Source organism: Bradysia coprophila, assembly GCF_014529535.1.
Source record: "Bradysia coprophila strain Holo2 chromosome X unlocalized genomic scaffold, BU_Bcop_v1 contig_39, whole genome shotgun sequence".
NCBI classification, from domain to species: Eukaryota; Metazoa; Arthropoda; class Insecta; order Diptera; family Sciaridae; genus Bradysia; species Bradysia coprophila.
Genome location: NW_023503329.1, coordinates 3,331,604 through 3,355,674, shown reverse-complemented (window position 1 = coordinate 3,355,674; position 24,071 = coordinate 3,331,604). Strand labels below are relative to the sequence as shown.

The following is a 24,071-nucleotide window of genomic DNA, read 5'->3' as shown; positions in this document are numbered from 1 at the left end:
TCTTATTTAACATTGAAGAAATACAACAAACTGCAATCTTAACCGATAAGTTTTAATAGCTTACTTTAACTATCTGAAATACTTTGCAGCTCAAGTTTCTAAAGGAACAAGAAAGAACCTCTGAACGTGATGGACGAGGGGCGGATAAATTTCGTTGACAAAGCACTTTCAGCGGAATTGATGATTTTCTATGTTTTCAAGAGCATTTTCTCTACATTTTTTCAAGGATTTTCCTCGATTTTCATGCATTTTCTTTTAAATTTTGAGGATTTCCTTGAATTTCGAAGGATTTTCTGATAGAAGTATTTGCAAGGTTTTAAAGGCTTGTTTGTATACCAAAAATATTTATATAAAAAAATCCACTGAACAGATGTGCATTCTATGTTCTGAAAGCACTGGCTAAGACACCTGTGATTCGAACACAAAGGCATTGGCACTGAAATTTTCTAGTGGCGTTCAAACTAGCGTTTGAACTGGATTCTGGAAGAGGCCAAGTCCGAGAAATGGACGTAGCGCCGTAGAAGTAAGAAGAAGTAAGTTCCAACTAACAACTTTCTGTGGACTAAGATTTGTATGAAAAATATCCACTGAACCATTCAAATTTGGCAGACTTTGTAGTTGGTGTCTTAACCTGTTCCTTCAGCGCCTTGGTTTTATGTACATAGTATTAAAGGTTTTCATTCGATAATTTTATCAGCTTCCAATTGATGCATATACTTAAAGAAGGAGTGTGTCACCTTTCAGACAAAACATCAAAAGACCGGTACTGTCTCACAGCCCATCCACTCGGTCCATACCTACCGTGAAATGCGTATAACAGTCGACTAATTTCTTATATCTTTCACCATACATATTGAGACGATAACACGAGATATCCATTACAGATCTGCATCCATACCATCAGAAATCCTTACATGTTCATATACGGTTACTTCAATGTCCTATTTATTTTTGTCCTAATTATTTTTGCCCTGATTGCTTTTATCCTAATTTATTAAAACGAATTTACACTTAACGACGAACTGTGCAATTCTAAATTGTGATGAAAACTAATCTATTCTAGATCTGTGCGAATGACTTTGTAACCCAAAATAATTCTAATTGTGTCTCACACTGATGAAATGAGATGAGAATAAAATGAAAGTTTTAAAAATTGCGTCAAATTGCTATATTTCAGTTGCGTATGACAGGGTTATTGAAGTCTATATGGATTATTTTACTTGAATTTACTTGTAATGGAGTCATCTAAATGCTTCAGGATATATCTGAGCTAGGTCCAGCGAAATTAAAAGATGTACTGTGTAACTGAATGCTAGCTGACGACTACATGGCATAGAGCATTGCAGCGATTCAATTCAGCAATTTTTTACTTGCAAAAAACAATGTTCTCAAAAAACAAGTAATTTTGCTAATTTAGACATAGAGAAATCTCCTGGATCTAAATGCAATATGTTAGACAGGTAGACAAATTAAGGGAATATTGCAGGTCCATTTCGAACTAAAAAAAAATGTAACTTTCATCAGTACTGAAACAAAATTTGTACTTCTGTTATTATAACCGACTGGTACAACCCGATGAATTCCGTCAGAGATATAGCAAAGGGTGATGATGTGAATTGGCAATGTAATAGGGGATGATAAACTTGTCTCAACATTAGATATTTCGTCTCTACTGTTCAATAAAATTGAGCGTACAAGTGACTGTCGGATGGATATTTTTGCTATTTACTTAAGAAAATATTTCATCAGTTTAGTTGACATTATAGAGTATTGGTCCAGATGATGTCAGTCTGCTTCAGATAAAATCAAATGTCCTTGGTCCAGTTCATACATCGTGTTCATACACATCCTATGAATAGATCTAAAGCTTTTGATTACTACTGGTCCTCCAAGAAAAATGATCTCTAAAATAGAGAGAACTTTTGTAATCATGCTGGCGCACATCGAAATAACGCAGACATTGACCATCAGAAAACCACTAAATTCGCTAGGAATGCTTCAAATGATTCTTGATTAAAATTGTGGAACAAGTATCTCTATCGAATTTAAAACTGATTTCTCGGACTTTGGGATAACTTTTCTTTCTTGTCGCGGATTGCATTTTTCTTTCGATTTGTTTCATAGTGACTTTTATTGCCTGTTTCGGTTTTCGGTTTTTTGTCGACTATAAATTAGAACTGCTTACACTTACCCCATAAATAGACGAAATTAGATCCTTGGCACGGAAATAAACAGACGGCTAACACGGCACGTTAATATTAATAGTTTTGTTTTATATTCAAATCTAATTGATGAATTGGATATAACTTGGAAATGAATTTGTGAATTATATTTCACTAAATAATCATCCATTTTAAATTAACAATTTTTGAATTAACGAAAAGTAATTTTCTTAAGTTTCTTTCTAAAAAAAAAAAATTATTTAAATATCCCGCAAAATCGGGGAGAAATGGCAAAATGGTGTGACAAAACTTCGCGGAACCCTTTTCAGTTCCCCTTCTTCTTTGACTGATTGATTTCCATCAATCGTTGCAGCAATGTGATTCGTTTGCTATTACCGTTGGTAGGCAGCGATTCGGTTTGTGTTGAGACTAGAAATGCATTATTTGGATCGGTTAGATTATTAACGACTAACTGCTGGCACACCAATTCATTGGAGCAAAACATCTGGTCACTACTTTTATCTGACAAACACGATGAAATGGCCAGCGGCGGTACGGTTTCATCCGTCGGCGAGATGGCAGCTTGTTCGGGAACCATGTCCGTTCCATTGCCAATCACAGTGCTTGCCTCGAACAAGCGATTCTTATTTGCTAATGCTTCGAATAGCTTGTCACTAGACGACTGTCGATTGCTTCCGTCTTCACTATGTACAGCGTTCCAATTGTGTATGCCATTCGTGGATCGACGCATTTGAATTATTTTAGCAGGTACGATTGGTCGTTCAGATGGCAGTTCTGGAGGTTTACTCGAACAAGCTCGAAAACTGTCGATGGCCTGTTGTGCCATTGTATTGGCCGAGCCAGCGATACAGTCAACCGGTGACAATTTCTTCGGTAATAATTCGACCGGTTCATCTTTCTCTCGGCTGGACGAAGATAGTTCGGCCGTTTGTGACAATTTGCGTTTGGGATTTTTGATGACAATCGGAATCAATTGTTCTTTGTATACCACAGCTTCTTTGCGAAGTAAATTGGAGAGATCATAGACGAAGTCTTTGTTCATTATTTTGACGCGATTGCGAACGGGTCGATTCATTTGTGAGGGCTGACAGTCGGGCAACGATTCGCTGGACGAGTTTTGAGAAATTGTCCGACCTTCCGTTGCATTTGATTGTTTGACTTTGAGGCGTCGTCCGCGTTTTTTCAGTTTTTCGCTCGACGAATTTTCTTTCGAATCGCTGGCATTGGTCGATTTATCTGGGCTGTTGCTGTTGCTGCCTGACGAAATTGTTTCATTACAAATGATCGGATGAACGACGCTATCGGAGCCGTTCAGAGTGTCCACTGTATCGATTCTGTCGGTTTCATTGCTTTGGCTTAATAATTCCTGTTCGATTTTATTTAAGGCAGGAGCAACTGCCTTGATTTTCTCATCGTTGAATTTATTGCTATCGATTTGAATGTTCACCACCAGCTCCGAACACACATCGGGCTCTCCACCAATGTGGTGGCACACGCCCAGATGGTTTATGATGTCAATCTTTCGAAATGCTTTGTAGTCACACAATTTACAGCCAAACGTTTTCTGTCGATAGTGCAACATGGCTACGTGTCTGCGCAAGTTGCTGATGTTGGTGAATTTTTTGGGACACATCGTACAGTCGGTCGTTTTTTCCAAAATCATTTTCTTCTTCTTCTTTTTCTCCGATGGCTTTGCACTTGCAGCATCATTTTCGACGACACTGCCATTTACGTGATCACTGTCATCCATGTGCCATGTTGAGTTGCCAATAATATCGTCAGCTGTGGGCTGGTCTACCTTCTGTACAATGTGACGCTTGCGTTTATTTTTAACTACCGTCACCTCTTCCGAATCATTTTTATTCACATCCAAACCAAGCCCTGCAGATGAATCGTTGCCATGTGAACTGTTTTCCTCAATCAATTGATCTTCCTCTTCATCGATGCATTTCTGAACGTTGGCCTGGATTTCCTTCTCCCTCTTCAGCATTGCCATAAAGCTCTGAACCGATTTGTCGACATTATCGTCATCCTCGTCCTCGTTGTTCGCGTGACCGTTGCTAATCGAATGTTTCCCGCGTTGTGCACAATTTTTGGTATGTGTTATCAGGGCTGCCCGACGTTCGAAAGATTTCGCACAGAATATGCATATCGACGACACTTTAATTTTCTCAATGTTGTCGGATTGCCATGACCTTGCAGTCGGTTCACGGTTGCCGTTTTGCAAGCGCGACAATTCACGATTGGGACCCTTTGACTGAACTTCGTCCTTTCTGGTGCGGCGTTTAAAAATGGCTTCACGCATTAGACGAATGCGACGCATTGGTTTCCTGTGGAAGAAAGAGTAAATTGAATCGAGATTAGTCGGAGTTAAAACAGAGGAGGAAGACCGCTGCTTACTTATGGTCATTGTTTAGATGTCTGATCAATCCTGCTGGCAGTAGGAATGTTCGCGGACACGCATTGCATGGATAAACGTTTGTAGATGGTATGTGCTTAGCTTTGATGTGAAGCTTTAACATTTTCTCGGTTATAAACTTACGAGAACCTGAAATAGCAAAAAGTAGGGCGAATTGATGAATCACGTTCGCAAAGTACCATCAAGGGAAACTCACAAATTTTACAGGAAAATCGCATTGACTCCGTTTTCAAGGCTATACTTTGACCAGCAGTATTGCCACCTCCACCAGATACTTTGCCGTCCGGTCCTAGAACCGTTTGAACATTCTCGAACATATCGTGAATTTCATTCACCTCCTTCTTAATGCTATCACCGTCTTCCTTTTTCAACGTTTGATACACAGCCACATCACTATTCACCATTTTGTCTAACTGAAGAATTTGCTTCTTCTTAATCACTTCATCTTGTGTCAAATTCTGACTCGCTTGGTCGTACAAATCACTCAACGTTATCACCTGACTGGTCTGTTCGCGTCGCATTAACCGATCGATTATGCTGCCCAGGTCACGCACATGTTCCTTGGTCTCTTTGCTATTCGATTGTGCGTCCGAATGCTCAATGATGGTTGCAATGTCTTGGTCATTTTGACGGAAATGGAAATGTTGTGAAGAGTTGAAATTGGTTGTGCAATAGGTACGTTTGTGACTGATGAAATTAGCTAAGCTTCGAAAAATGTTACGGCACGCTTTGCATTCGTAAATTATATCACATTCGTTGGATAGAAGCAATTTTATCTGAAATCGAAAATTCAATTGTGAAACCTAAGACCAAATTATTTCGTTGGTGACATACCTCCTCCGTTCCGTCCTTGTAAGCCTTAACGACTTCCTTGAATCCCGTTATGGACGTTTGAATCGGCTTCTGTAAAATACTGAGGTCACGAATGCCATTTTTCTTATTTTCCAGACAAGCGTTAGACAGTGTTGCATCGCTGGGGCCACCTCTGATTTTCATATTTTATTTTTCGATTTTGGAATGGAAATTAACTTCACTGTATGAATCGGCATACATCTGCGGGATTGCCCATCAATCGCATTTGTAGATCTTTATCTGAAAATGGAAAGGAAAAAGATGAAAATTAGAAAAAAGATTTTTTTTGAGCAAAAGTAATGAAAACAGAACAACATCGTTCAACAATATTTCATTGAAATCTGTCTCACTTTTTGGATAGTGGTTTTATGCGGAAAACTTAATCATTTAACCAATAATCCAATGGAACAGTCGCATTATATGTGGACAAATCACACGGGTCAATTGGAATTAAAAAAAAATGCGACGAAGATGGGATTCGAACCCACGCGTGCAGAGCACATTGGATTAGCAGTCCAACGCCTTAGTCCACTCGGCCACTTCGCCCTTGTCCCTGAGCTGAACAACACCGTAGTGTAGAACGGAGATATAGTGACTGATTAACAACAATGAATTACACAATTCAAGACAATTGATTTTTTCCCTGTACAGACAATAATATCAGTGCAACAATAATTCCACCCTGCCACTGAAACTATGCTGGGCTGTAACGCAGCAGCTGTTACGACAGCCATGCCCATCCGAAATATATCGATCCTAACATATGTAGCAAAACAGCGTTCAATTCAATTTGGTCGAACGATTCCATATTATCACAACACGAACAAAATTGATTCAAACTAATCAATTTTCGTTAAATATAAATCAGTCTTCCACATATATTATGCTACATCAATAAGAGAAGAGTTACTTTTTCCCGCAACAAGGAAAAGAAATGTACTCAACGATGCGACGATATGTTTCTGTTGTTTATTTTTTTTTTCTTTAAATATTTTGTTTTAAAGGTGACTCATACACTCAAGAAATAGATATTTTGGTGGTCATGAATGAAGTAACTCGAAGATTATTTTATTTTCGATTGACTGAGATCCATTTAGAATTGCTGATGCTAATTTTACCATTCTTCAGATCAGTATACACACCAATAGACCGAAATAAAATTCAAGAAAAAAAATCAATGTCGTCCGTTTCATTACATTATCTCAGTTGGGGTTCAGGGTCGGTTATATTATGTTGTTCTATTGGAATAGAATTTTGTATGATTTATTTGCAAGTATTAAAATCATTCTCTGTTACAGAATCATTTGCCAGTAGCAATGAAATTAAGGGCGTCAGGCAGAACTTTATGCAGTCATTGAAGACAAACATCGGAAGTAGGGGAAAAGACCTTCAAGCAGTATTGTTGATGTAATTCTCTCCTTTGCTTATACAGACAATTTTTCGATGTGGCATTCGTTACCATACGAAATTTCTAACACAATGTTTTCTGAACGGTTTGCGGATTTATTTTTGTGAATTATGCAAATATTTTGTTTCCATTATTTCATCTACGATGCGTAGTTTTTAGAAACTTTCGTCATTGTAGGTAATTTGCATCAAAGCGTTTTCGTAATCGAATAATAAACAAAATCCAAAACGACAAAATTCATTATTACTGCCATTTCAGACAGAGAGTTTAAAAATTTAAAGGGAATCACTACCGGAAGCCGATGCTAAAAGTTTTAAAAAAATCTTTCATCTATCCACTGGATACATTGACAGATGCTCACAGACTACCTTATGTACAGTAAATTTGAGACACTATTTTCTTCCGCAAATTCTCATAGAACGGTAATATTGCCGTCGATTTTAAATGGAATCAGAGCCTATTTTTGAACAAAAAAAATTGGAAATTTTTCACAAAATTTCCAAAAAATTGCCAAAAATTTCCAAAAACTGCGAACGTCCAAAAACCAAATTTTTCCACCATTTCGAACGGTTTGGCCCTGAACGGAATGTAAATGTTCAATTTGATGCTGGCGTTCAAATTCCAGGTAATCCTTGTAATCGAAGAAAGGAATTTCCCAGTTCCATTGCCTAAATAGTTCTTCCATAATAACAGTCTTAACCAACGATTTGTCTCTTTTGAATGTTGGTTTTAGTTTCAATAAATTGAACATTATAAATTCTCTTTTAAATTTTATATTCGTTAAAGAGAACCAAACCTTTTAGCTACAAAGGATTTACTCAGGGACTATTTTTCGGAAAACATTTTCCCATTCTTAACATTTTCGGTATTTTCCATAATTTTTCCAGATTTTATTTTGAAATGTTTTGGAAAAACGTTTTCGAATATATGAGGAAATTTGGGAAAATCAAGGAAAAATAGTCCATGGATTTAGCATTTGAATTATTTGTGCAATAACATCTCTGAACTGGAAATAAATGCGAGTACATTTCACTGAAGTGCATAATTTACCAGCTGATGTTCATGCTATTGTTTATAGCAGTAATAATTTAGCCAACTGGCGAAAGGTCAGCTAATGCAAATTCTGCACTCCAGTGAAATTTACCCAGTCTACAACAATGGACCTGTTATTGTAAATCGTTCTACACCCAGGATCCCAGAAATGAGGCAATAACGAAGAAAAATTAAAGTTCGCGCAAATTATATATGAGTATTGAGATGACTAGTAGATACGTTTTGCTTTACACATATTTTAAAACGAAAATCTTCTTTCCGTTTTAAAATTAACGAAGTGTAGTCTCAAGTCTGACTTGTATGGTAATTGAAGTTTATATTTATAATATCTGAGAAATGCGTTTGTTCATTATAATATTTCCTCGTACGATTTAGTACTCTAGAAATAGTATTAAAATTGTTCGTCGAAGTTTTACTTTACCAAATAAACCACATAGTTCATGTAAAGTTTCCCGTCGAACTTATCCATTCCGGTAGCTACTCGAAACGGAATTAAAAAAAGAAGGAGATACAGGTACTCTTGTACAAGCATCAAAGGGCCTGGATTGTGAATATTCAGTCGTAGAAAGAATTTATATATTTCATTAAGTCGTTCATTCATTAGTTAATATCACAGACTAGCTGCAAAACTAACAAATCCACATTCATCAGAAATTTAAATTTGAATAAGGTGTCACATAGTGTCACATAGTCTAACGATAACACATTACATTCGATAATGATATATAGAAACAAATGATATAAATGTAAGAACTTCAATATGATCATTTTTTACAACAAAAATTACTGCGCGAACAAACTGGTTGTGTAACCAATTGCACCAGCAATTCTCAATTGGTTCAATAAGCAATCGTTTCCAGGAGTTGTTGCATATACTCTACAATTTACAAATTTTGATACATAAAATTTTCGCAGCAATGTGAACTGCTCATGTGAGATACTAGTGCAATATGTGGTGTATAGTTCTCAACAAAGTTCGATTGTTACGCGAGCACTTGCATATTCAACTATTTGAATAAACTCTTCATTTGCATTTTGTCTTGCGGTATGAAATAGTGATGTGGAACTGAGGAAAATCAGGTCCTTTGAAACACAATTCTAGCAACAATTAAGAAAATTTTCTAGTCTGACTCGATTAAGTACGTGGAACTAAATATGGTAAGATACATACTGTAAAGTGTGTCAATACGTCTCTGCAGAACAATAATTTCTTTTACAACCGCCAAGAGTTCCCACTGCAATAGACTTATCATTTTTGTACTAGATCTTTAGGAGCTCTGTGTTTTTCACAGTAACTCCGCTAGAGAAGTGAAAATAATATTGCATTACTTAACAATGGGGCTTGTGTCTTTACCGACCTCCTCTACGCATCTATCGGTAAATTTCACACAAGAAGTACCATTTCCTTCATTTACCCCATTGGTAAGTAATGTACTATTAAATCGCTCGTAAAGTAATATACATTACTGCCATTTAAGGGGAACATCTAGGCTTGCCGATTACTTGACAATGGAACAAATGGTGCATTTATTGTCAAGTCTCGGAAGTTACGAGTCAATACAGATAGAAATTGTGACGATTACCGAATGTTCGAGATATATGAATCATCCATAATCATTACTCGAAGGCACGAGTTATTTCAGTCTGTTATTACCTGATGACAATAAAATGGAAATGAGGACAAACTCACGTTACTGCTACTATTTTATATAAGTACAGTTCGATGAATGTCAAAGTAAAATGTACACTCAACATGATGCTTTACATAGACCTTCACAGACCTTGCCGTTTGCTTTTCAAATTGAACTAGGTTGAGTACTTGGTAAGAACTAAATTTCTCAAAATATTTGCGCGTGTATTAATAGTATGTTACTGTAGTGGAGGTAGTTTATTATATAAGGGATCAATTTGTGATAAGAGCGGAACTCACAACTGTGTGTTTAAGCACCAAGGTTTGAAAACTGTTATTTTGACCAGGGTAGAGTTTGCATATCCGAGCCGAAGTCAAAATTACCAAAGAGGTGCTTAAAACACACGCGTGAGTTCGCGAGTTCACAAATTGATCCCTTATGAAATATACTACCAAGCAGCACCCAATGTATATAGTTTTAATGCATGCCCCTCCGGAAAATAACATTACATTTATGTATTCGCCCCGAGGAACAACTACGAAAAAAAAGGCAAATCAACGCGCTTCAAGCAAAAGCTCTAAACCCTTAGGAAAAGTGTTGTTTTAATACAACAATTTCAAAAAATTTTGTACTGAAATACAACAAAAATGCAACAATGCAACACTTTTGGTCTACCGTTAGTAATCATAGAGTGACAGCTTCCAAATAGAGTACTATTTTGTATGAAATTTTGTCCCCACTCTTTTACAGTGTAAAATTTTGTATGGAGCACTGTCAAGTTTCAGTACCCTATTTAGAGTACCACTTTTGCTTGAAGTGCGTTGGGCAAATACTTTTCCTTCTCACAAAAAAAAGTGAAAAAACAAACAATCTGTTGTTGCATTCAAACGTTACACAAACGAATCTAGCTCTCTGGCGAAATTGGCTCACACACCACAGACACACACACTTCTTCAAAAATATTGATCCCAAAAACATCAGTTGTAACTGCTGCAGCAGTATGTTCTACTGTAACGTCACCGTTGTCTTGGCGACATGTTGAATTGTTCTGGAAGATACTACATATGGAAATGCGATTTTTGTTGCTTTTGTTGACGTTATTGTGCATTCAATTCAAGTTACGACTGCAGCAAAATTTATTAGGATCATAACGAAAGCAACCCCTCTAGGGAGGTAATAACTTTCCCGAATGGACAAAAAATGTGTCCATAGGTAATGAACGATTTCCGAGGGGGGCATACATACATGTAATGTTAATTTTCCGGAGGGAAAATGCATTAAAAAATTTTACTATCAAAAACTCAATCCAAAAAAGGATGTTTCCTAAAGCTACGATGATTAGTCACAAAATTTTCAAAACGTTTTGTACAACGTTTTGCGCAAAGATCAAAACTATACATCTAAAACAAAACAAAGTTGCAATAAAAAAAAATTGATTGTGCAATCCATCGATTGAGTTAATTAAAATTGATTCTGTTCTATCGTGTCCGTGCATATAGGATTTGTTTTTTTTTTGTACTCACAGTGTGTATGCAGCATTAGAAATGTGCCTTGTAAAAACTGATAATAATGTTGTTAGTGACAGTAAAACATTTTCATTTTGGTTCTGTTTACAAGGGTGTACAACAGAGCAATGTTCTTATCGCACTATTACATTAGTTGATTCAAACAGAAAGTGAAATTAACGCCAAACAGACGCCATATAGACACGAGTTGTATTAATTCGTAAAATGTGAAAAACAATTGAGAACGGTTGTTCAATAACCAAACGATGTGCGCGACTATCTATGCAATTAATTGCATGAAGAGAAGACTCAGAAGTTCTGTGACAGAACCAACTATATATTTCTAGACTACAATCGAACAATCTTATTATATTCGAATCGAGACAAATTGTAATGTTGAGTCACAATGGTTTGGTCCTTCTCTCTTTGACGAAATGACAATGGGCTTAAATGAGTATGCTTTCAATCCATTGCGTTTCCCATCAAAATTTTAGCACTGTAAGCGATATGCTATCTACGTTTAAACACTTTTACATTTATTAAGATTCTCTGTATCGACTTAATCGGATCAAATTGAATGGAGATGTGACACATAACTGAACGGTAAGGCCATATATCCATAAATGAAAAATAGTCATCGGTATTGACATTTTCTGCAAAAGACAATTCGAACTTAAATGTGGTATAATATGCACACTACTCTTACCAGCGAGGGCTTCTATATCTTACTGATGTACGTATAATATGGACAAGCGTGTATGAATATGGCATTTTGTCGTGCTCTCACTATGCTTTTTGAATGAACATGTAGTTGTGTGATGGCTAAATACACAGTGTACTTGAAAAATATAACTAAAATGTGTTCCTTTACAATGGAAAAATTAAAAGATAGCAATTCTCAACCTCCAAGTGTTGATACACTAATTAGATGAATTATAAGAATGTATGGTATGGTATATGTACGTTGTGTGTGGTAACTTATGGGGATTATTAGATCAAAAATTGAATTTTTAGGATAATGTTCTTAGCGGTCAAATTGTTATGCGACGATCTGTTTATAATTTCTCATCTGCACACCTTGACGTAAATAATTAAACACACAACTAACGTATTTTCATCAATGAATGGAAACTTTTTTTTTGTTTTGTTTGAGGAGTCATTTCATTCACCTCAATTTGACAGACGTAATATACCCCGACTGGTATGCCCCAGCTGCACACGAAAATATTGAAATTATTTTTTTTGTCTCTATAAAACAAACTCACCGAAAGTGACTTCCCAATTGTGGTGGTCAGGTACATATTGGGGCCACTTACAAAATAACAACGTGTTTTCGTATGTTCATGAAATTCTTGTGTTGTTGTAAAATTTTAAGTTTAACTTTTTCTTTCCGCAAAATATTTTTTAAATTGTTGACTGTACAAGAACGTATAGTATGTACGGACTGTTATAATCAATTACACATTTTATTTAACTTTTTTTTCGTTTTGTTTTTCTTGTCGAACTAGAAACACAAATTTACGACAAATGCAAATTCGTTATCACTCAAGTCATGCATTTCAATAGACAAAGTAGGAAATAATGATATGGAGTTTTGATGTGAAACTGTAAGTTTTAGCGAAGTGCTGAACTTGTATGCAATAGAGTTATTAGTTAACTTGTTTCAAAAACGAAAGAAAAAGAAATCAAAAATGGATGAGACGAGTGGAACATTGTTAAAAACAAATCCGTTTTCTATTTCACTTATTAATCAAGAATGTTCGAAAAAAAATCCACTTTCAATTATCCCGGACAAGATTGTGTGGCTACTATGATTTAATTAGCTTAACGAATTGGATTCTTTTTTTTTTTTTCTTCTTTATTGTTATGTAAAAATCGTTATACTCTATATTTATTGCAAGGTGCTGAGTAATAATAAATCATCCGAAATATTTGTAATTCATTCGAAATGAGATCTTTGATTTTAACGTGATTCGCTTTACTGTGGAACACTGAGATATAGACTATTTTCGGTTGACATTATTATTACGACAGTCCCAATACATTGTCCGATAGTTTTCAATCATATTTTACACTAAATAGAAAACTGAAAATATGGACATTTCAGTTGAGTGTGATTTTAACGTTTTCCGTTTGCTCTGCTCTGGTCTGACAACCCACTTATTAACAAATTGACTAATGATAAAATAAACGATTGTATGAGTAAGAGATTCCAATAATGTCGTAAGTTTAGATTTCAACGGGAGAACTAATTGAATAGTAAAATCCAAGTAAAGGTTTTCTTATAATACGGCAGTTTATCGATTGTTTTTAAGTTTTGATTCGTATTATGACACAATGTGAGCTTACACAATTCTTTTCTTCTCGACAATTACAGGAACCAAAAACTGTGAAACTTACCCGATTCGGCTTGATATGAAGTAGAAAAACGGTTTTCAGAAAGTCTTTTTTTAATTGACTGTCAAAGTGAATATTTTAATTTGATGAAACTCTCATTCAGCTTTTTTTCCCTTCTCTCTCTGTCGCTCACTCTCCCTCTCTTTGTGGCAGTAAATTTTAAATCATTTTCGTTTTTCACAAAAAGTATTAAATGATTTCACCGATAAAGTACAATTACACACCGCATACTATACATTACATAAGTTTTTGTGATCGAAAAACTAATTTGATAAAAAAAAATTAAATGAAACGAGCACTCTGGTACCGTCTTATTTTCACATCATTCGCATAGAATCATATACACATAAAACATGTTGACGGGGAAAAATGTAATACACAGATAATGTCAGGTGCGGTTTAATATTCACTACCAACTGCGTTCGATTTGCACCACCGAAGGAATTATCACTGAACTGTTCAACTTTCTACCCGACCATCAATATGTACTTGGAATACGGGACACTTAAAGACCGTCAGAAAACGAACCGTAATCATTTCGTATCCAGTAAGAAACCAAGAGTGTCAGATTCACCCAAGGATTACAACACAAATCGAAAAAAAAATTTGACGAATTTCTCTGCGGATACACTGTTCACATAATATTTTTGTTTATTTCATTTTATCCAAACCTTACAAAATGTGAGTTAGTACACTATTGAGAAGAAGTATATTTACACACAGAGGCAGCGGAGTGTCGGCTACAAAGGCAAAAGAGATATTATGTAGGAGAAAAAGAAAAAAAAATGAAATTTTAGAGCACGAAATACGGTATATGTCGAAAAATTAGCAGTTTACATGTGTTTGTAAGACGGAGCGTTATATATGTATATACCCGAAGCACACTACTACGAATATTTATATTCGTCCAATGATGCGTGTGCTATGATTCCATCATGTTACCTGAATCGTGTGTAATTCTTCTACGGCTTTTTTCTTACCAATTTCATTGGAATATTTTCGTTCGATTTATTTTAATTGTTTTCTGTTCGTAAAACATCAATACAATGCAAGAACTGAATTTTAGTGCCTCGGTTGGGTGTACTATACTACGACAACTTGTTTTTGGTTTCAAAAAAAAATCCCAACTTGTTAGCATGTCAGAACTTATAAAATGAGACTATAGAACATAAATATCGTTTCCGCACTTCAAGTTAATCAATTAAATGACAAACAGGTAGAGTACGGCGACAATATTATATCCATGTCGTATGATGTTATAAATATAATGGTGTCTTTCACACTCTTCAAAACCGATTATCTATTTAACTTCAAACACAAAACTGTAAAAATTGTGTTAGGTTTCACCTACCAATTGAATTGCGTTAACATTATTGTGAAAATGTACAGTGGTCTCAGTTCGGTATATTATGCTCATTGTGTGCTAATTGTCATTTAATGAGTCCGACAAATAAATTACAAAAAAAAACAGTCTTGTAATATGGGAACACACTACTGTAGAATGGATGCGCTCATCACAAATGACTGAAAAAAATTCCAGAAAGGATAACGGAACACAAGAAAAACTGTGTTTCGTGTGAGACGGAGTGAGGAGGCTAGTTAAATGATTTATTGAGGGTGGAGTGTGGAGTATATATGGAAAATGTAATTCATCTCGAATTGATTCATAAAATGTGTGTTTATGTCCCTTTTTGCGCAGTTTAACTTTTATGCGGACCTGTGGCATATACATTATACCGGAGTTACACTCTTCGGCACACAAATGTGTTTAAACAAGTTAACATACAAACATTGATTGATATATCCAGCAGTAGTAGCATCATCAGGGATGTTTGAACAGGATTTTTAGATTTTGTATGTAAAGAAACGCTGACATTGAAGTTTTTGATTTTGTCAGCTTTTGGAGTTTGGTTTTTTAATGATTTTCCATTGCAAGCTTATGAGAACTTGGAAGCTTGCTAAAGATTAATTTAAAAAAAGAAGAAGAAAATACGCCTTACCCTTCACTGAAAGTCACTGATTGTTGAACAGAAAATTGGTACGTAACGCAAGGCCTATTTTAAGGAATCAATAAATAGTGCATTACGCCCGTGGTTCCAAAATTGTATTTTGACTAGTAAGGACGTTATAGCCCGACCCAATGAGATTTAACATGTTGCCGCTTATTGTGACTTGTCAACTTTAGGCACACCAGAAAGTGCTAAGGAAGTCGAGGAATACCTCGAAATAAATTTCTAAAAATCAAAAATTTGACTTTTGATTTTTAGAAATTTATTTGGAGGTATTCCTCGACCTCTTAGCACTTTCCGGCGTGCCTAAAGTGCTTGCTCGAGCATTATCCCTTACGTGTTAAAGAAGTTTTGTGAAATTTTAGAAATGAAATTTCCGAAAATATTACGTGCGAATCACTATGATTGATATCAGGGACTAATATTAGACAAAGTTTCACAAGTCTTTACCGAATGTTTCACAATTGTTTACACAATTTTTGTGTAAATATTTCTGAAATCGTCTCAAATTGAATTTAGTTTGGCTAAATGGTTGTGAATTGGGTCTCAAATGAGTTTTAGGAGCTTCTTTCATTCACTTCTTAAAGCTCCATTATATCTGTTTCTGTATCCTCCCATGTGTCCCATGAGAGAGTTAATACTTGGAAATTTTATATGCTATCCCTGCTAAAGGATTTTAATTTCGCTTGCAAATTACTCGTAGCATACCCCTCTATCATTTTCAATGAAAATATCCCATGTTCACGACCTTCGCAAAATAAAGTGGTTCAGCCCCACCGTGACAACACTTTTTTGTATACTATTCTTAACACGATAACTCGAAACCTCAACCGATTTTCCAAAACTTATTTTTACGACGAAGAATTACATTCTTCAGGTCATTCAGGTCAAAATTGGAAAAGTTCGGTATCGGCCTTGTTATCGGCAAAAATATCCGAAAAAAGGTTTCCCTGATGTAAACACAACAACTTGAGTAACAGATTTTCAGAAACTTTATTTCGTTTCACGAAGATTTAAATTCCTCAGGTAATGCGTAATGAAAATGGGCTATAACGGACTGGTGGTCTGGAAGTAATAACCGAAAGAATTTTTTTTTCATTCATTAGACGAGGAATCAATTCTTAAGGTGAAGAAATGACAAATGGTGCAGGTGAAAGTCGAAATACACGATCTAGCTGCTGTTGCTAAAATGACTTTTGCCCTATTCTTGATAACCAGACACACTTAGACAAGACAATTTGGCTGCTAAGAGAGGGTATTGACTTAAACCACTTTCCCGATTTTCACAGTCTCGTCTTAACAAAAGCGCAATGAGTATGTTGTTGTGGCCGGAGCAAAACTAGTGCCATAATAGAGTAAGGAATTTGTTCTCATAATATTCGTTCGTCAAGCGAGTCACCACCGGTTAGGAAAGGGTTTTAATTTTTAGAAGTTGGCCAACATGCATTCATACATTTTACCATCTAAAAACCCGTGCTTCCACCTACAGACACGCAATTTTGAAAACCGACACATTTTCTTTTTTGTGATTTACTGGCTTTTTGCAAGGTGTTCTTTCAAAACCTTATGTCTTTTTGTGAGTTTTCCATGCATTTTTATATGGAGAAATCGATAACTCAAGTAAAACATAGAAACTGAAAATGTGTTGGTTTTCGAAATTCCGTGCGTGTACATAATAAACGCATTCTAAGCGAGCTAATCTTAATTCACACGATTTTTATTTACATATGCATAAACGAGGACATCATCGTTTCAGGATTTTTAGATCCAAGGGATACAATAGCAACGGCACACGGATTGTCAACAACATTTGAATGCCAAAAATCATGAATACAAATGAAATTTGCAAGATACGTCGGGTAATTTTTGGCCACCAAGTGTTGTTGACAATCCGTGTGCAGTAGATCATCTTCAAGGCCGTTAAGAAACGACATCCACGTAAAAAACTCATACAAATGAATGAATGAACCAAACATCAAACGAAGCTTAAGTGAGGTTACGTCTGAAGGTACCGTTTCTTGAAGATGATCTGTTGCTGGAGAACTGCCTTGAATTGGTTCATGTATTGTCAGTTGGCAAGTGAATCGCCACCGGTTTCAAGTACGTTTTGATCGAGCTTTTGATTTTTGTTTTTAGCATGTTGTTGACAAATTGAAGATATTTAAATTGGAAGGCTACGCAGACTGCTTGGTGAAAAAAGCCTGCACCTAGTCGAAATGAAAGATCTTGGACATATATTTGACGTTGCAATGTCAACATAGAGAAACTCAATTTTAAATCACACCGAAACCCCGTGCTTCCACCTAAATTAAAAACGCTCATACATACCCAACGAGCCACTCTTAATCTATTGGAAGGACCATAGCATAGGATTTTGAATCTTAATGTCATAATTCCCTTTGGCTAAAGCCCTAATTCAGTAAATGTCAATCAAATTGAGGTTGTCGTCAGCTGTTTTACCAACTTACGTCACCAAGAAAATCACACTGCGTCTGTTTTTACACTGGTTTAACATCAACATTCACATGCGTGTGACTTTGTACCCTTATTACAAACACCTATAAGTATTGTGTTCGGATGAGTCATGAGTGGACTAGCTGGTAAAACAACTACATGATATCCGAATCTTCCTACGTGATTTATGACGTAAAAACCCTAACTTTTACATTAGGCTACAGTGCCAAATTTTGTCATTCTCATACCATGTGGCTCATCAGATCTTTTGTTTACGGTTCTTCAAAAAAAATTGGAAAGAAGATATATGATTGAAGATCACAGATAAATATTAGATTAAGTCACCATTTAAACATTGTTATTTTGACTAATAATAGTTCTTGCATGGGACTTTTGACTGCACTCTCGTCAAAATAAAAACGTTCTAAGTTCAACTGTACTTCCCTCGTTAGATCCTGCGGAAAATAAAATTACTACAAATGTCATCAGAATGAATCATTTCCATGGGATGCTACATGTAAAACTACTTAGTCAACATTTTTAACATGGCGGAATATCATTCAGCTGAAATTTTAAGCGATAACTGAAACCAGATACGTAAGCGTAGTGGTGGGCTTAATCTGGATTTAAGTGCCCTTAAATAATCCCAAATTCATCATTACACTATACTTCCGCATGAATAATCTTCGAATCACCAACTATAGAATGCATGTATGCTTGCGATGAAATTGTTTCGTTAGTTGCCACAGTCTTTAACGTATATTGAAAACTGATTTTACAATACACACGAATATAATCAAAGAAATGTGTGAATTTTATAAGATTTCATCATTCTCACTTATCGCATACGGCATTAATAAATCCACTCGTTTCATTGTAATAATTTTCGTTGTTAAATCGCTGTTATATAGAGAGGCTCTAGCAAAAGATATCGAAATTAATATTGAAAGTTCTGTTGACAATGTACACCATCGCCATTCAGATTTTAAATTGATACAACAAACCAGAAGGATATTGTCGTTCGTCAAAAATGTTTTCTTTTTAAATTCAACCATTCCGCAATTTTGTGCTAATGTGGATTCAACATTATTATCGTAACTGACGTGTGTATTGTGCATGACCTTAAATATTTAATTATTTTTTTTTTCGTTGTTTTGCCCACTAAAACTAAAAATAGGTTGAAGCACAGACAATATGTTCCCTGCAGTGAGGTGTTAGTTAGGTGTACACAGTGCAGTTTGGTATCTCTGATTCATTGTAACATAAAAAAATTTTAATCGTTTCCTTATCATATTATATCGACACTCACCATTCGAGAACAAGACTTCTTTTATCGGGGACGAGATTGACTGACTGGTTTAAACTGTCTATACACTATAATACACTGTCGCTCTCTGCTGTCGGTTTATTATTAATATATTTGTTTTCGACGATTTATATAGTTGGCAATTCGGAAAAATCGATTTTAATTTACTCAATTTTAGCAATAAAATTCTTTTAAAAATAAAAATTGATGAAAATTTGTTCGTCTTTTATAATCTTTAATTGGAACTGTTATGCTTACTTTGAATACACTGTCTTTTCTGAGCGGTGTGACTAAAAAGCACATATATCAACTTGTGAATATACAATGTTGTGTATTGAGAGAGTATCAAGCATGGTTATGGGGCAAAAGATACATATCGTTTTTCTACTACTTGTGCATATGTACATTGATTTTACACTGCTATATTTGTGTACGGAACAAGAACGATTATAACCTTTTTCTTTTCTATCGATGTGTGTGGATGGAGGCAGAAGGTCTTTGTTTATGAAAAGTAAAAATGTTTTATCGGTACAATGAGTTTGTATCATTGTCGAATTATGTTGAGGGATTTTACATTGCCACTACATTTACTGATCGAAATAATCGAAATCGAAATCCCAACAGATGTAGATGGTCTAACAGTTTACATTTCTTCACCACCGACTCGACCGAATATTACCGAATATTACCGCATGGTCTATATTGGCTCACAAATGTAGCCGGTTTAGCTTCTTCCCCAGCTCACCTTTTCATTATCAAGAAAATTTAGAAAACATCGAAATGAGGAAAAAAAAGATTTCTTTTGAAACGGTTGGTGTGCTTTTACGACTTTTAGGTTATTTTGTAGAAGTTGCGTCCAGAAAAGTCGATTTAAAGGAAATTCACGCCGTAAGTGTGCCTAAAATTTGAATTTTAAGAGAATGATTCGATGAAAAAGTGAACCGAAAAATACATTTCAACGCTTCCTTTGAAACAACCCAAACAACCTCTGCACTTTCCATTTTGAATTTCGACCGCACTTACGGCGTGAATTGACTTACAATACGAAGAAATGGTGTAAAAAGAAATTGTGTAGTTCCTATTACCCTTAAGGATTTCACTGGTAGCGTAAAGTATTTTCAATGACACATGCTCACATGCATCGAAAACCGTACTTTTCAAGGACGCTTTTTAACGTTTTCAGCATAATCTTCCTAACCTTCCTAACGCGTGCTAAAAGACTTTCTTAGCGAATGAAAGATTTTCAACACGAGTCGGAATCGAGTTCTGGTATCAAATTCTCTAAGCCTTTTAGCATAAGTGAGGAACAACGTTTTTCCTAAAAACGACGTTGAAATTGAAAATACTCAACGAAGTCACGACATTTCCAAGTTAGTTAGGAAAAGTACTTTTCCTAACTAGTGTCGCAATATCGCGACGTTGTCGCGTATTTCCAACGTCGTTTTGGAAAATTGTTGTTCCTAACTTGTTCTGAAAGGCTTTTGTATCGAATTCGATTCCAGCACTCGGAATAAATAGGTAAAATTAACCCTTCCGAACTCGCCGTGGATCAATACAATTCACATATGAGTTGTTTTGCACCAATTGGTCGAATTGCCCGCAAAACAGTATGTTCACAACAGGTTGTAAGAGTGAGATCATCAGATCTGGTGTTTACTGGAAGTGAGTTCTGAGTACTGAGTACCCCATATTCCTTACACTGATACAAAGACTTCAAGATCAGATGGTAATTAATAGTGGTTCTTGCATAGTTCCTAACGATAATGCTGAAAATGAACGGAAACAACGGTAAAAGCTTTCCTCTACACTCTTCTCTTTTATGCAGTTTGAGATGAGCTGTAAAAATTTCGAATGAATGAAAGCAACCCATTTTTCACAAAATAAAAACTTTTTCCAGTTTTTCTGCTTCTCTCATTATCTAGATCTTCAATGTCCAATCTTAGAAACATTCTCGGATATTCATTGATATGCAGTGCCTTTATGAAATTATTGATGTTGCAAAAGTGTTGGTCATTTGCCACAGCTTTTCTTTCATCCATATCGTAAAATTCGATTTTTTTAAAGATGTCTTTGTCGTATGACCATGGGTATCACATTGTTCATGCGCTAGACTAATGTGAATCGACCCCAAAGAATATTTCTGAAGATTTGCAGTCATTTAAAATGGACATGAGAACATATTTTTAAATCTTTAAATTGACGCATTCGTCGGATTAATTGTGGCTATTGTACTAAAATTGTATTTGGAAGAATATTTCTAGGGATATAGACCCCAATCGATAGAGAATGATTCTTAAAAAGTCTGATGTTCTGGACAACAACTGGAAGACTGATTCTGAAGCGAATCAGTTAGCATTGAGTTCTTTTCGTTTTCAGTGTACATAGAGTTAAAAAAGCTACTAAATCCCCGTCGTACAATTTCGGTCTTCGTCTGTAAATCGGACACACCTCATCAGATTTTCAGTTTACAGAGTGAGCGGAGAGATCTTCAAGGCAGGGCCTATTTTCTAGAATTTGAATTCTAAAAAATTATACAAATTTCTGGAATGTCTAAAATTTTCTGAAAAATTCTATAAAATTCTAAAAAAGAATTTTTAAGAAATTTGTATAAAAATTCAGAATTTTTAGAAATTTGTAGAATTTTTTAGAATTTCAATTCTACAAAATAGGCCCTGCCTTAAAGATCTCTCAAGGATTTAAAAATTCTAAATAAACTTCAACTTCAGAGGGAATTTCCAAATAAAAGTCAAAAGACCTGCCTGTTAGAATAATTGAAAATCGGAAGGAGGAAAAATGGCAAGAAGTAAATTCAGCTTCCCTTTCGACAAGACTTTACTGACTTACCTTTACGTGAATAAACTCTTCATTCGAATAAATTTCTTGATGACAACCCACCAATCAATCAATTTTCCTATTTTCATCATTTTCTGAATTCTCTTGGAACTGTTTCTTTATTGGTCCATCAATAAATCGGTTTACATGTTTTCATCACCATCATCCTCACCACCCATTTCCACATCTTCCAAATTCAAATCATCCAACATTTCTTCGAGCGTAATTTTCGGCACCGACGGATCATCCATATCATTTGTGTCGACCGGAATTTGTTTATTAGCATCACGGAAAATGTTGACGTTTTGCCGCAGTTGTGGATCTTCTTCCAAATCTTCCAAGAACTGATTGTAGTCCCTGGATGGATGACAAAATTAATTAATTTCAATGCAAACAGAAAATCGGTCACGGGCCGCAGGAGTGAACTTACCTGTGAGTTTTATCCAAATTGGTGGCCTCTTCCGACAAATGTTTCAATTTCCAATTTCTCATATTCCGTCGGCCGAGCGCATCACCGTAGAATTTCTTCACGAGAACAACGTCGGGCACCTTATCTTTATCCAATTTGTCGAAATTAGCATCGTTGATGTTTGCATCGAGCAAATTGTAGCCCAACACCGAATCGCCGGGTTTCAGGATGTGTCCCAGGTGGGTTTTGGTGTGAATGGTGTTGTCATTGATTCCAAGCTCAGATGCTTTCACCACCCAAATATCGGAGACGACGTGTTTTTGCGATATCTTACCTTGACCGGGGAAACAATGCAAATCTCGGTTACGCACCACTTCGACATCCATCACAATGTATTCGGTTAGATGCTTTGGATTACATATCGCGTCGAATGGCTGACGATAGAAGACATTCGCCGATATTTCAGCAACTAGAATATTATGGCCCGATGAGAAACATCGTTTTTGCAATGAGCATATAGTCTACTTACGTTGTGCACTTTTCGGATCAATCAAGTGGATTGTATTTGCGACTCTAGCCACCAGACACACTTGCGATATGCTACCCAACTGGTGAGCTAACTTTTTATTCAAACAAACCAAACTGTCCTTGGACAATGGAGCAATGTCGATGGAATATGTGAATTTGCAATTGTATGTGTTGCTATGGATGTCATGCGAAATCAAACGCTTCGATTCGGTGCACCTCACTGGTAACATTGTTTGCAGGAAATCGACCATCTTTCTCGCATGATTTTCATTAGCGTAGTAGAAGTCCAATCCGCCCGATTCCGGTTTAATGCCTAATGTCGACTCGTGTGCTTTATGCTTCAAGATCAACTGTTCCAAATAGTAGAATGTCTTCTTGTTCTCGGCCCGTTGTCGTACCTGCACCAAACACGACCAATAATCCTTCGCTTCCGTTCGATGACAATCGTCGCACATTTGATTGTTTACTGCAAATTCGACGACAAACACTTGTTGCAACATCGTCCCGCCGAACACTTCCTTGTGTACGGTTAATTTCACTTTCAGTCGCCTCGAATGCGGCTCCGTCCAAATGAATCCAGCATCGATCAATTTCAAATCTTTCAATCCCTTCAACTTCTTCAGACAAATCGACAGCAATTCTCTGGACTCCAGAGCACAGTGGACCCATTCGCTAGGCGGATGTAGGTACCGTTCGCAATTGCGGCAAAAGTACAGGGTTGCTTGTTTGGGCACATCTTCGGTGATGTCGACATGTGTACGCAAGCAGCCGACGCACATGTTCGCAGGATTCGGTTCGATGAGAATTCCACATTCGCAACATAATCTGAGCGAGGATGTACGATTGGTTGATTAGTGAGGTTATAACGTTGGTTCGTGGTATTATAATGGCGTAATTCACTTACACGTTAGCCTTCGAACCATCTGTGCCGGACTCCTGTTTGACTGAATACTCGTTCAAATTGACGTACTCCATCGTTATGGATGTTATCAAATAGCGAAAACAGAATTTATTTCTTGAATCGACCACGATGTTTATCCACACATTTGTAGAAAATCCTTATGTCATTGCGACTGTCATTAACT

General features: G+C 36.1%; 2 protein-coding genes and 1 non-coding gene across 5 annotated transcripts; all 3 read right to left on the bottom strand.

The window, feature by feature from the left end:
* Window positions 1–2,314: 2,314 nt before the first annotated feature.
* Window positions 2,315–19,511, bottom strand: LOC119069841 (zinc finger protein 800). 3 transcript variants are annotated; one of them, XM_037174010.1, is made up of 5 exons: window positions 19,221–19,511; window positions 5,437–5,694; window positions 4,799–5,378; window positions 4,584–4,731; window positions 2,315–4,513 (listed from the first exon to the last, which is right to left on the bottom strand). In XM_037174010.1, exons 2-5 carry the CDS (start codon window positions 5,596–5,598, stop codon window positions 2,488–2,490), a joined length of 2,916 nt encoding a protein of 971 aa, XP_037029905.1. In that variant the 5' UTR covers window positions 5,599–5,694; window positions 19,221–19,511; the 3' UTR covers window positions 2,315–2,487. The 3 variants fall into 3 exon arrangements, with proteins under 3 accessions (XP_037029905.1, XP_037029904.1, XP_037029906.1); XM_037174009.1 differs by lacking the exon at window positions 19,221–19,511 and adding an exon at window positions 13,452–14,178; XM_037174011.1 differs by lacking the exon at window positions 19,221–19,511 and adding an exon at window positions 12,317–12,615.
* On the bottom strand, window positions 5,918–6,000 carry Trnas-gcu. Its single transcript has one exon. It is a non-coding gene; the product is annotated as a tRNA-Ser (tRNA).
* A 2,638-nt stretch (window positions 19,512–22,149) lies between the features above and the next one.
* Window positions 22,150–24,066, bottom strand: LOC119069838 (60S ribosomal export protein NMD3). Its single transcript, XM_037174005.1, has 4 exons — window positions 23,891–24,066; window positions 22,988–23,811; window positions 22,480–22,927; window positions 22,150–22,406 (listed from the first exon to the last, which is right to left on the bottom strand). The coding sequence occupies exons 1-4, from the start codon at window positions 23,959–23,961 to the stop codon at window positions 22,193–22,195; spliced, it is 1,557 nt and encodes a 518-aa protein (XP_037029900.1). The 5' UTR covers window positions 23,962–24,066; the 3' UTR covers window positions 22,150–22,192.
* Between the last annotated feature and the right edge of the window lie 5 nt (window positions 24,067–24,071).